This window comes from Apis laboriosa, unplaced genomic scaffold (genome assembly GCF_014066325.1).
Source record: "Apis laboriosa isolate Shangri-la unplaced genomic scaffold, ASM1406632v1 scaffold26_cov146, whole genome shotgun sequence".
Classification (NCBI taxonomy): Eukaryota; Metazoa; Arthropoda; class Insecta; order Hymenoptera; family Apidae; genus Apis; species Apis laboriosa.
In genome coordinates this window covers 3865244-3878090 of record NW_025222592.1, presented here as the reverse complement: position 1 = coordinate 3878090, position 12847 = coordinate 3865244, and the positions used below count along the sequence as shown (strand labels likewise).

General features: G+C 25.4%; 4 protein-coding genes across 5 annotated transcripts; 3 read left to right on the top strand and 1 right to left on the bottom strand.

Annotated features, from left to right (window-relative positions):
• The first annotated feature begins 124 nt into the window (after positions 1-124).
• LOC122713703 (4-hydroxybutyrate coenzyme A transferase-like) lies at positions 125-2626 on the top strand. Its single transcript, XM_043934413.1, has 6 exons — positions 125-452; positions 539-691; positions 840-1079; positions 1176-1580; positions 1665-1931; positions 2058-2626. Exons 1-6 carry the CDS (start codon positions 278-280, stop codon positions 2246-2248), a joined length of 1431 nt encoding a protein of 476 aa, XP_043790348.1. The 5' UTR covers positions 125-277; the 3' UTR covers positions 2249-2626.
• LOC122713701 (TGF-beta-activated kinase 1 and MAP3K7-binding protein 1-like) lies at positions 568-6040 on the bottom strand. 2 transcript variants are annotated; one of them, XM_043934411.1, is made up of 8 exons: positions 5916-6040; positions 5766-5845; positions 5469-5706; positions 5249-5381; positions 4925-5165; positions 4599-4855; positions 2691-3123; positions 568-701 (listed from the first exon to the last, which is right to left on the bottom strand). In XM_043934411.1, exons 1-8 carry the CDS (start codon positions 5972-5974, stop codon positions 673-675), a joined length of 1470 nt encoding a protein of 489 aa, XP_043790346.1. In that variant the 5' UTR covers positions 5975-6040; the 3' UTR covers positions 568-672. The 2 variants fall into 2 exon arrangements, with proteins under 2 accessions (XP_043790346.1, XP_043790345.1); XM_043934410.1 differs by lacking the exon at positions 568-701 and adding an exon at positions 2132-2225.
• A 398-nt stretch (positions 6041-6438) lies between these two features.
• LOC122713932 (titin-like) lies at positions 6439-8562 on the top strand. The gene is made up of 5 exons (XM_043934772.1): positions 6439-6630; positions 6776-7074; positions 7261-7608; positions 7669-7818; positions 7992-8562. The coding sequence occupies exons 2-5, from the start codon at positions 6782-6784 to the stop codon at positions 8494-8496; spliced, it is 1296 nt and encodes a 431-aa protein (XP_043790707.1). The 5' UTR covers positions 6439-6630; positions 6776-6781; the 3' UTR covers positions 8497-8562.
• A 573-nt stretch (positions 8563-9135) lies between these two features.
• On the top strand, positions 9136-12418 carry LOC122713789 (mediator of RNA polymerase II transcription subunit 28-like). Its single transcript, XM_043934561.1, has 4 exons — positions 9136-9294; positions 9396-9750; positions 9813-9988; positions 11881-12418. The coding sequence occupies exons 1-4, from the start codon at positions 9235-9237 to the stop codon at positions 12097-12099; spliced, it is 810 nt and encodes a 269-aa protein (XP_043790496.1). The 5' UTR covers positions 9136-9234; the 3' UTR covers positions 12100-12418.
• Positions 12419-12847: the final 429 nt, after the last annotated feature.

The window sequence follows — 12847 nt, the reverse complement described above, 5'->3', positions numbered from 1 at the left end:
CTTCCATTTATACTGAATAAAGTACAAAATGAACGTATATCGAGAAAATTGAAAAATCGAATACCGGTAAATCGATGTTCAAATACTAAGCGTGGAGATGGCAACGGGTCTAATGTGATTTGACGTAAATTGACGTTTAAGATTAAAGAAAATTTTTTAGATTATGTTTCATCCAAATTTCGATGTAATTGCTGTATATGCTTTACTGAATCAACAAATTTTAGCAAATTTCAATTTTTTATATATTTTGTGACGTGTCATATTTTCTTTTATCAAAATGTTCGGTCTCAATTTTCGTCGAAATTTGGAGTTAACATTTGGTAAAATTTTACCAACAAAACCTTTTAATATGTGCGGTTTAAGGTATATAAGTATCCGAGAACCTTTACAGCCTTTAAAACGATGTCCAAAATGGGTTTGTGTAGAAGATGCAATAAAAATTATTAATTCAGGTATTTAATAATGATTTTTTTTTTTATTTCATTTTATCTAAAATATATTCTATGATCATTCTATGACTGTGTGTGTGATTTTCCAGAGCATTTAGTTTTTATACAAGGAGGTGCAGCAACACCTAATGAATTAATACGAGCTATGACTGAGCATGGTGTTTGTAATAATCTACGTGGTGTACGATTAATTCATATGGGTCTTGAAGGAGATGCACCATTTTCAAGTCCTGAGTTTGAGAGTACAGTATTCTGTAAAAATATTATTTCTGTAAAAACATTATTAAATTTTAATTCAAAATATTAAGCGTAAATTATCACTATATATATATATATATATATATATATATATATTGTATTACGATTATAAAATCATAATTGTTTTTTTAGAACATTTTAGATCTGTAAGCTTTTACATTGGTGCTAATCTTAGAGAAGCTGTTAATGAAGGAAGAGCAGATTATATTCCAATATTTCTTCATGAAGTACCAAAACTTTTTTACGAGAGAAGAATTTTTCCAGATGTTGCATTAATTCACGTCAGTGTGCCAGATGCTCGTGGTTTCTGTTCTTTAGGTGTAAGCGTAGATTGTACACGTGCTGCGATTAGTACAGCTAAAGTTATCATCGGTCAGTAAGCATTTGATAATAAATGAAATAATAATAATAAATAATGAAATAATAATAAATTTAAAGAATAATAAATGTTTCTTTTTTTTCATTTAGCTCAAGTAAATGAACATATGCCAAGATCATTTGGAGATACTGTTATTCACTCAAGTCACATTGATTGGGCTGTTAAATATGATTGTCCTTTACCATGTGTAGCTAGTACTCCACCAAATGAAATTGAACAAGAAATTGGCAAAATCATTGCACAAAGATTAGTAGATGATGGGGCAACTTTACAAATTGGAATTGGTAACATACCTGATGCTGTCCTCTGTTCTCTTGGTAATCATAAGGATTTGGGAGTTCATACAGAAATACTTGGTGATACAATGGTAGATTTAGCAGAACGAGGCAATGTTTCAAATAAAATGAAAATAAAGCACAGAGGACGTATGGTCAGTTCTTTAGCAATTGGTACCAAAAGAGTATATGATTTTTTACATAATAATCCATTTGTAGGTGTGTAATTCATAAAATTCTTTAAAATTTTTTTATAAATGTTTTAAATTCAATAAATAACATAATATTTATTCACTTGTATAGAAATGCGTGCAATTAATTATGTTAATGATCCTCGAATAATATCGCAACAACCGAAAATGACAGCCATTAATTCTTGTATAGAAATGGATATTACTGGTCAAATATGTTCAGACAGTTTAGGCTGTAAATTGTATTCTGGATTTGGTGGTCAGCTTGATTTTATCCAAGGTGCAGCAATGGCTCAAGATGGTCGAGGAAAAGCTATAATCGCATTCCCTTCAGTAACGAGTAAAGGAGAAAGTAAAATTCAGCCTATAATTAAACTTGGTATGAAATAAAATTTTATATTATTTATAATTATATTTATAAAAAAAAAAATTTCTTAAAACAAAATAAATTTTTTAACATAAAAATATATTTTATACATAAATACAATTGAAGTCTTTTTAATAGGTGGTGGAATTGTGGTAACGAGAGCACATGCGCACTATATAGTTACTGAACATGGAATAGCAAATCTTTTTGGTAAAACATTACGTCAAAGAGCAAATGCATTAATTCAAATTGCTCATCCTGATCATAGAGAATGTCTTGAAAAAGCTGCATTTGAAAGACTTAAATCTAATCCAACAAAATATTTGTAATTTAGATATACAAGTAATATATTTCATAAAATTTGTAATATTGTAATATTACAAATTTTTTTTTCTTTCTTTATTTAATCTCATATGTGGAAAATAGTTCATTTCAAAATGTTTTGATGTCAAAATTTTTTTATTATATATGTTTAATATATAAATTATATGTTTTTCTACATAAAAATGAATTATATATGTTTTTTCTACATAAAAATGTAAAAAGTCAAAGATTTAATAATGTTATGTATAACATAATTGTTATCATCAAATTCATTTTTACTATTTATTATATACAATTTGAATAAATAATTATATTTCTAACTTTTATTTAAAAGACATATATGCAAAGCAAATTATTATCTATATACATGTAATTTCTATATATTTATTATATTTATTATAGATATAATGTATACTTAATATCATAATATTTTCTAAAAATTTATACCTTCTGGTAATGTTCCTTCTCGTCGTCTCTTTTCAACATTTTCATAATATTCAGAAAAATTAACATAAGACTTAATCCTAGTGTTTCTGTTTGTTGATTTTGCATTCGGATATATATCTGATGTTGATGAAGTTTCAGTTGTCGATAAATCGGAATTTTCTTCTGTAATTCCTGTACTTGAATAGTCATTTTCTGGCATTGTTATAATTGGAACAGATTCAACAATTGGATTAAATCTGACTGATTGATTAGTTGGACTTTTTAATGCATGAGGGAGCGGAAAATTAAAATTTCGTACAAGAAGAGTTATATCATCTCGTTTACCAGTAGTTACTGTACTTTGTAAATTACTCATATTAATATCATGATGAATTCTTACAACTTTATCTACAACAGCTTGAGCAACTCCTGTTAAAGTAGATTGTGCTTGAAACTGAAATTTATTTTAGAGAATATATTATTATATTATATAGAATATTGATATATTTGTGAAGCATTTTTAGAAGCTAAAATAAAAAACTTTATAAAAAAATTTAAAGCTTATTTATTAAGCTTTTTATAAGTACTTTAAGTTTGCATTAGATGAAATGAAACGGAGCCAAAAATAATAATGTGATAGAGATAGAATTATCTCATTCTATTTTCTATTCGCTTCCTATTCGCTTCATCTAAATTGATTTTCTCATAAATTTTAGTTATTTATAATTTAATAAATAATTAATTTTTTTTATATCAATTTTTCTATTTATTTTAGCCTCTAAAATCGATCCTTCAAAAATATTTTATAAATATATATATAAGCTATTTTATTTGAAGTTAATTATTTAAATATTTGAAGCAAATTATTTTTTTATTTATTCATTTTAAAAAATATTTCATATAACTTAAACTTTCATAAATTTATTCTATTTATATTTATATTTTTATTTAGGAGGATATCACATGATAATTTTTAGGTGAACGTATTTTTAACGTATTTCAAGATGATCTTTATTTATACGAAATTAAATATATTTTTATATAAATTTATAGCTCATTCTAAAACGAATTCATTAAATTATAATACTTTAGTCTTTCAAAGTAATTCAAGATAATTTATAATGCTATTTAAAACTTACTTTTTTTGTATCAGAAATTATTTTTTATTTCTTATTTGTATTCAAAATAAATGTATTGATTTATTTTTTAAATAAAAGTTCGATATTTTTAAGTATTACTTTAATAATTTATAAATAGGTATTCATAATTCTATTCTTCATATTTTCATCATATTAGAATAGTTTTTCTCCCAAAATTATATCTTTTATAAAGTCTCATAAGAAAAAATTTGTAAATATTAAATTCATGATCTTAATGAAAAGAATTTCTCATTAATAATTTATTAGATAAAACTATGTTGTTCAATGTTTTGTGAACTTGACTAATCATTATGTATGGAAGCATTATTATATTAAAATCATATCCATAATTTGATATCAAATGGAATGTTTTCTAGTTAATCAATCAACCTAGATAAGATTTAAATACAGCAAATAAGGAACAATTTTTGGGTGACAAAAGAAAACAAAAATCAGTTTTAAATAATATTAAATAATCTTGAATTATTCTGAATGAGACCAATGTTGTAGAGTAATGAATTTATTTTGGAATGAATTATAGATTTATGATTATATTATTGGTATATTAATGGTTATAAATCTATTTATATAAAAATATATAATTTCATATAAAAAAATAAAAATCATCTTTTCAAAATTTTGAAAGCACATCCATTTAAAAATGGTTATTGATTATTATAGAATATTTTCTTTTAAAAAAGAATAAGTTATTTGAAACAATATATAGTTTAGCAAATAATTGTGTGTGAAACTTCAAATGGGATATTTTATATACAATTATTTCACATACCTCTTGAACTGCAAAGTTAATTAATTTTATATTAACTTGATCAATTCCAGTCACTTCTTCTAGTGACTTATATAAACCACGAGACATAAGCAATAAAAATTTGCAAGATTCATCAAGTTCTATTCCACCATGAATTTCTGGTTCAGCAATAACAGGTTCTGTTGTAGCAGATGCTAATTCTTCAAATTCTTTATATCCTCCTTTGACAAGATAATTTCCAAGACAACGTGTAGTTTCTTGATTTCCAAGACGAGATCCTTAAATATATATTATTATAAAATATTTTAATAAGAATAATATTAATTAATTAAATATGATTTTAAAACCTTGTCTTATGGAATCAATATCTAATTGCAAATGAGATAATCTTAATAGTTCATCTTCATTTCTTAAATCATGATCTACACTTAGTTGTACAACTCTTAACACTTGATTGGTATCTGTCTTGCATAATAAAGCTCTACTATCGCCAACATTTGCAACATATAATCTTCCGCGATATATAAGAGCTACAACTGCACTAGTTCCTGCTGATAACTCACAATTCAATGCATTTAATTTATCAACCTATATAAAAACTTATAATATGATTAATTTTTAATATTAATAAAATTCATATTATATAGTATATCATAATATATTTATCTAACCAAGTGAGGAAATTTTTGATATGTTTCATAGGAATTTAATCCATCAGGTATATCAAATTGTAAACTAGTTCGTTCAGCCAAAAGATCTCCAATTGAATCAAAATATCCTCTTTCTACAGCTATAAATGCCTGTCTAAAATAATAAATTATATAATTTTACTTTTCTTATAATAATATACAAATGTTAATTTATAATTTTTATTTTTTACTATATTATTACCTAAGAACATCTTTAACTTCTTCATCTGTTGATTTACCATTTAATTGTCCAAGTAAAATTTCTGCAGCCATTCGCTGCATAGCAAAATTTGCAATTTTTGTACCTTCATGACCATCAAATACTCCATAAAGAAATGTCGAATCGTCATAACGACAATGAAAGCTACGATCTTCAAATGGATGTTCCTCTTGCCGATATCCATCCTCACGATAAATTTGATTTGTAGAGAATCCTACTCCTGATGAGATATTTGAAACATTAATCATTGATAGGTTATATATCTAAATTTTTACATACCTGATTGTTTACATACTGGCAAATCATCCGTCCAACTATATTGAGTATCCTGAAAAGGTATCAAATTAGGGCGTTCTGCCCTAGTTGGCATTGTTAAAGAAGAAGAAATAACTTTAACAAAAATTTCAATTGAAGTATATGTGAACTTACGTTTCTAACATATCGATTGTATATCGATTCATGTTGATTAAAGATATCGAAAATTTCATAATAATCGATTGAAGTTATTTAAATTATATCAATATTTAAATAGCTGCATTTTCTTTACAATTTTTATCATCTATATTTATTGATCTATTTTCATTTATATATACATGTGTATAATATAGCAATATGTTTACATAACATACAAAATATAAAACAAAAATATATATTTATATAGAGAAAAGAATTTAAAAAATATAAAGAATTATTATTATACTTGATATCTAATTTTTTTTTCTATATTTCAAGGAATTTTATCTTTTATTTAGACATAATTTTTCATTGTATTTTATATAATTTTCATTTTTTTAAATAATATATATATAATATATATATATATATATAATATCTATTTTTCATATTTATATATAATATATAGATATTTAATATATATGTATATCTATAATACTAAAAACAAAAGCAATTCTTATTATGAATTTTTATTCTACCTGCCAAATTATATGACATTTCGATTTATTAACATTTAAAATTTTAGTAATTATTAAACACTTAAATTAATTGAGTATGTAACATTTTGATCGCATCAACAAACCGCGATCATCAATTTCACAAAATATTTACAATATGAAAACTTAACAATTTTTTTAGTACATCAACCAAAATAACATTCATCAACAGAAAGAAATAAGTTATTGAACAGGTTATTATATATTTGTATTATTTGCATAATCTAATGAATCTTTATTATGTATTAATGTATAATATATAAATTTAAAATTATTACAAAATATATATGATATTATTATTCTTATTTTTCTCTATTTTCCTATCATTAATTTACAAAGGACAAAATGAGTCGACGTCCAGGTCTAACAAGAACTGAACAACTTCGTCAAGCCAAAACTGCCAGAGAGCTTGAAAGGATGCAAGAAAGAGCTGCAAGACTTCCTCCACCAGAACCATTAAAAGTACGCAAACGGTACATTAGGCCTGAACCAAAAAAACTGGACTTTGCTAAACCAGGAATGACTAAAGCAATGTTAGCTAGAATAAAACAAGCTGAAAAATTTAAACAAGAATATGAACGTAAGCGTGAAGTTCAAGTACCTAAGAGAACACCTGCACCAATAGGAGGTGATCCCAGGTTGCCACGATAAATTTAATTATAATAAACGATAATAATAATTATCAATAATTTTTAAATAAATAATAAATTAATTTTTTCTAATTTTTATTATTTGTATTATATTATTATATTGAAATATTAAATAATATATAAGAAAATAAATTAAATAATTTAACATTATCGTATAAAATTATTTTAAATTAGATTTGGTAGGGAAAGAATACCACCAAAGCGTCCTCCACGCGCACCTCCGGCTGTAACTCCACGACCTGTAACTCCAGTCGCTGGACCTAGTGTGCCCCGTGTACCTACTCCTCCTAGAAGACCTGTTACTCCAAAGAAACCTATACCTAAAAAAACCACTGATTTAGCTAAAATGATGAATGCTGATGTAATTCAAGCTGAACCAGTTGGTGATGGTGTAATAAATAATATTGTAATACCTCCTGGAGCAGTAAATGAAGAACGTACTACCATTATTAGTGTAGCACAACCACCTGTAGAAGAAACACAAATATCACAAGCAGCTAGTCGTTCAATTCAAGTGATCAGGTGATTTTATAAAAATTTTTTTTTCTGCAATAATAACAAAGCATATTTCACTTTTGACAGTGAAACTCTTAATGAGCAAGATGCTGCAGAATCTGCAGCAGTTCAAAGTAAATTAGCAGATTTGCAACAAGCTAGGAGAGATTTTGTTATTGCGGCTGCAAATGTTGGTGCTAGTGCTTTCGCTCTTGAAGATATCACTCCTCCTGAATTATTTGATATCACTCCTCCTCCATCTATTGTTGCTCCTGAAATTGTTCCTCCAAGACGATATATGCGGTAATATTTCATATATTAAATATATATTCATACATTATATTCATATATTCATATATAAAATAAAATAAAATTTTTATAATCATTATATTTACATAATAATAATGATGCTTATATAGAGTTCCTGAATTACATGAAGAATTTTTACAACCTGAATATGGTATAGACCATCCAGATATTATTGCTGCTCGTGAACATATGAGAAAAGTTAAAGCTGAGATACAAGCAAGAGAAGCAGCTAAAAGAATAGAAGAAGAATTTGAAAGACTTGAAAGATTACAAGCAGCTGCAGAACAACCAGAAGAAGTACCAGTAGATGTACCAGTACCTTTAGAAGAAGATATTGCTTGGGAAGAACGAGAAGGCATAAGAATAAAAGCTCATATTCCTCCTGTTCCTAAATTACCAGAACCTTATCAATATGAACCCTTTGATCCTGAACAATTAGAAAGATTTTTTGATATTCAAACTTATCCACCTTGTGAACCATGTGGACCACCACCAGGTAGAGAACATTTACCTCCTGATTTGTGGGAATTAGAAGATCCATGGTATAAACCACCTCCAGAAGATGAGCCAGATTTAATGGAATTTTCAGATTTAATAAAATTTTGAGTAATCAAAAATTTTACATTTCTAAAGTTTGCTATATATATTTTTTTATTTTAATTTGCTGTAAAATACTTATGTTTTACATAATATATAGATGTAAATAATAGCAATAATTTTTTAATTTTACCAAATAACATATAATTAACAAAATTTATATTTAATTAAAATAATTAAACATAAAATATTCTATTAGCAAAAAAGTAAAAATTACATTTATAAATACAAGTAATATAATTTATATTAATATATTTTTTTATATTTTTAAATAAAATTTATACGAATATATTTATCAATCATAAACAATTAATGTATTGATAAATATAATCAATCATCAATAACCAATAAGATATAATACGAAAATATTAATGATTGAGATTTATAAATTATCATATGAAATATTACATATTTGATTAACGTTGTAGATATAAATGCGACAAATCCATAATCCACAAATTTAATATGTTATATAGTCTTATAATTATATCTCACAATAAAAAATTAGCAAAATTTACACTGAACATATATTTATTAATAATTGTATATATTTTATTTAATTATGAATTTAATTATTTTATTATCATTCTATTCATATGACAAATTCTATTCATATGTGTATATATTAATTATGAATTTTTTAATTCTATTTCAAATATTTATAATATATCTTTAATAGACAAACTCTAAAAAAAATTGACTATAATTGTCAATAAATTATATACATGTTTAAGTATCACGAGTATAATGGCGACACCCACTAATGGTAACGGTAATCTTATCGATGAATTTGAGGAAGCATTTCAGGTATAATATTAAAAATATTTTAATTTTTATCATATTGATTTTTTAAAACCATATTTTGATGAAATTTATTTTTTTTTTTTTATATAAAATGCAATTTACAGCAATGTTTGAGTATATTAATAACGAAAGACGAAGGGTTAGGAAACAATGGAATTGGAGTGTCTGGTGGTTTGACTGTGGATAAAGAAGAAGCACGTAGTGAAGTTGAACAAGTTACATTGAGATTTATAGATCTGGCAAGACAAATGGAAGCTTTCTTTTTGCAAAAAAGATTTTTATTATCTGCATTAAAACCAGAATTAGTAGTAAAAGAAGATATCAATGATCTTCGAGTAGAATTAGCACGTAAAGAGGATCTCATAAAAAGACATTATGATAAAATTACAGTGTGGCAGAATTTATTAGCAGATTTACAAGGTTGGGCAAAGTCTCCAGCTCAAGGTCCAGCACCTAATGGTAAGAATTGTAAAAAAAATATCTATTATGATAGCGTAATAAATAATTTTAATATACTTTAGGTTTACCAAATGGTACTCAAAGTGGACAAAACCAACAAAGTGCCAATGGAGGTGGAAATACAACAATGCAACAACAACAACAAATATTACAACATCAACAACTTCAACAACAACAACAACAACAATTGCAACATCTTCAGCAACATCAAATGCAACAACAACTTCATCAGCAACAGGTATTTAAGTAATACCGTTACGAGCAAAGCTGAAACTCTTCTATTCAGGCAGCTGTTTAAAATTAATGTTGAAAACATTTTTTTGAAATAACATATATATAATTTAATATTTTAAAAAAAATATGGGCGACAGCGAAAATTGTACATTTATAAAAAATTACTTTTGCTGTAGCAGTTATAGTTAGAAGTTAAATCTTAAATCATCATTCTTTAAAATCTCTCTCTCTCTCTCTCTCTCTCTCTCTCTCTCTCTCTCTCTCTCTCTCTCTCTTTCTGACTCATTTTAGTTGTAAATTGAAACATTACTAATATAAATTACTGAACTTAATTAAAAAAGTATTGCAGTTATGCATATATCACAAGCTTATTTATACTCACTGTAATATTCTTATTTCAAAATGATATATTTATTATTATTAGATTTTTATATTATTTGTTACAATTTAAAACATTGAATGAATATTGATGTTGTATGATTGAATGTTTCTGTGTATGCATGTGAGTGTGAATGTATAAAATACAAATAGATTAAATTGTTATGTAATGATTGAAATACTTATCAAAATTTTAAAAACTATTTTTGCTCTTTTTTTTTTAAATAACTACTTAAGATACAAAACCATTCAGTCCTATTGCACAAAAGCAATGTATACCAGTATTGCATATAACAGTGCCTTATAATTCTTATCAACAGAAATGTAATCTGTAAGAACTAAAAATTTCAAGTGCTTTTATTAGTAGCTGCGATATAAAATTATAAAAATAAATTTAATTTCATTTATGGAAAAGGAAAGTATCAAATATACATACTTACAAAATATGTAAAATGGTGCCAAAATAATTGCTATTAAAATGTACAAATATTTAGCCAAAAACTGATATAATAAATCTGATAACAGTAATAATAAAAAAAAAAAAATAAGCATATCACATTTGCTTAACATTAATAGAAAACCTGATAATCCCTACTACCTATAAATATATTAGGAGCAGGTAGTGTTATTTCAATTATATCACATTATAATTTTTCAAAATTATAATATGTATCCATAAATATGTGTATACATATTCGTTTATAATATTTTAACACTTTTTTTCATTTTTTTTTATATAACATAGAATATTTATTTATATTTCATATATTAAAAATTGTTATAAATTTTACATATCATTTAATATTCATAAATTTTCTTGTTTACAATACAATGAATATCTTTTGCATGTAAACATGTATGCATGTATGCATCAATGTTAAGAGCTATCAAGAAAAAAAATTAAAAAAATATGTGTACATGTATATATATATATATATATATATATATATATATATATATGTATATATATTTTTTATATGTATGTATGCATATATATATATTAAGCTACATGTTAAGAAATTAATTTTATTAATTTTCTTATTATTTTTAACATTTAAAAATGTTGATATGTATTTTTTTTATATAATATTTAAAGTTACATTAATTTAAAATATTGCAGCATTCATAAATTGAATCATTGCAAAAAAATGATGCCATTTTATTTATATTTTTACATGCAAATGATGTTTGCAGAATAAATCTTTATTCATGGCAAAAAATGTACTTTCTTTCATTTCCCTTGCCTATATAATTACTGTTCCTAATATATCCTATTGGTTTGTAAGAATTAAATTCTTTATTTTTTTTATAAATCTATTTACTTAAATATCTTGCATGTGTATACGCAGCATTTCTAAAATTTATTATCTGTTAGTAATATCATTGCTATTTTTAACTTTTTTAATTGCTTAATTTTCATTCAGCATCATTTTTTATAATAAAAGTTTATTAAAAAAAAAAAAGAATTGCATTAACAATAATAAGATTATTATGAAAAAAATATATGTAAAATTGCAGGTGCAACAAGGATCTGGAGCACCTCCTACATCAGGTCTTCAAGGAGTTGGAGTTGCAGTAGGACAACAAGGAATGTTTATGACACAAGGAGCAGTAGGAGTGACAGGTACACGAGCAGGATTCCCTGTTGCAGGTGTAGGAAGTAGTACACTTCAGGGTCCGCTCGCTTTCCTAGAAAAGACAACGAGCAATATAGGAATGCCCGAAAGGCGGAGTTGACGCGGAAGGGGGAGGGGCCGGGGTCGGGGTCGAGGAAAAGGCCGAGGAAGAGGACGAGGCGGAGGAGGAAGTTTACCTCCGCCACCACCACTTCTCGATACTTCGGACCCGTCGTCGTATGCTGCTGCTGCCGCAGTTGCAGCTGCTGCGGCAGCGCCCCTTCCCTCTCCACAGCAGCAGCCTCCACCATCTTGTACATGAATATTATACAAATTAATTTATTATTGTAAAATATTGTTCCTACATCTAAAATTATTGTGATCGCAGAATATTATTCTTATGAATATATAAGTTTTACTTTCTTTAGTAAAAAAATGAAGTGCTTCATTAATTTAATATTAAGTGCATGATTTTATACACTTATATGAATATGTATATTAAAATATTTATGATAAAGATTAATTAATCTTTTTTAGAAATTGGGATTTTAATTAAAAATAATAAATAATACCAGTTTTATTAAATCATATATTAATATAAATAATGAATATATATTATTATTTTCCTCGTAAAAAAATATTCTATATTAATTTCCTTGATTTTTTACTTTGGTGTTTTATATCATTTGTTTTTTATACTATAAATAATTCTGAAAACTACATAAGAATATATAATATATTCATAAAACAAAATAATTGATATATCATTTTAAAATGTTCAAGGGAATAAGTAGCAGAAATTGTACATAAAAAATCGCAATGATTACAGTATTAAGATAAATTAATTCATGTATATAAAATTAGAAGTA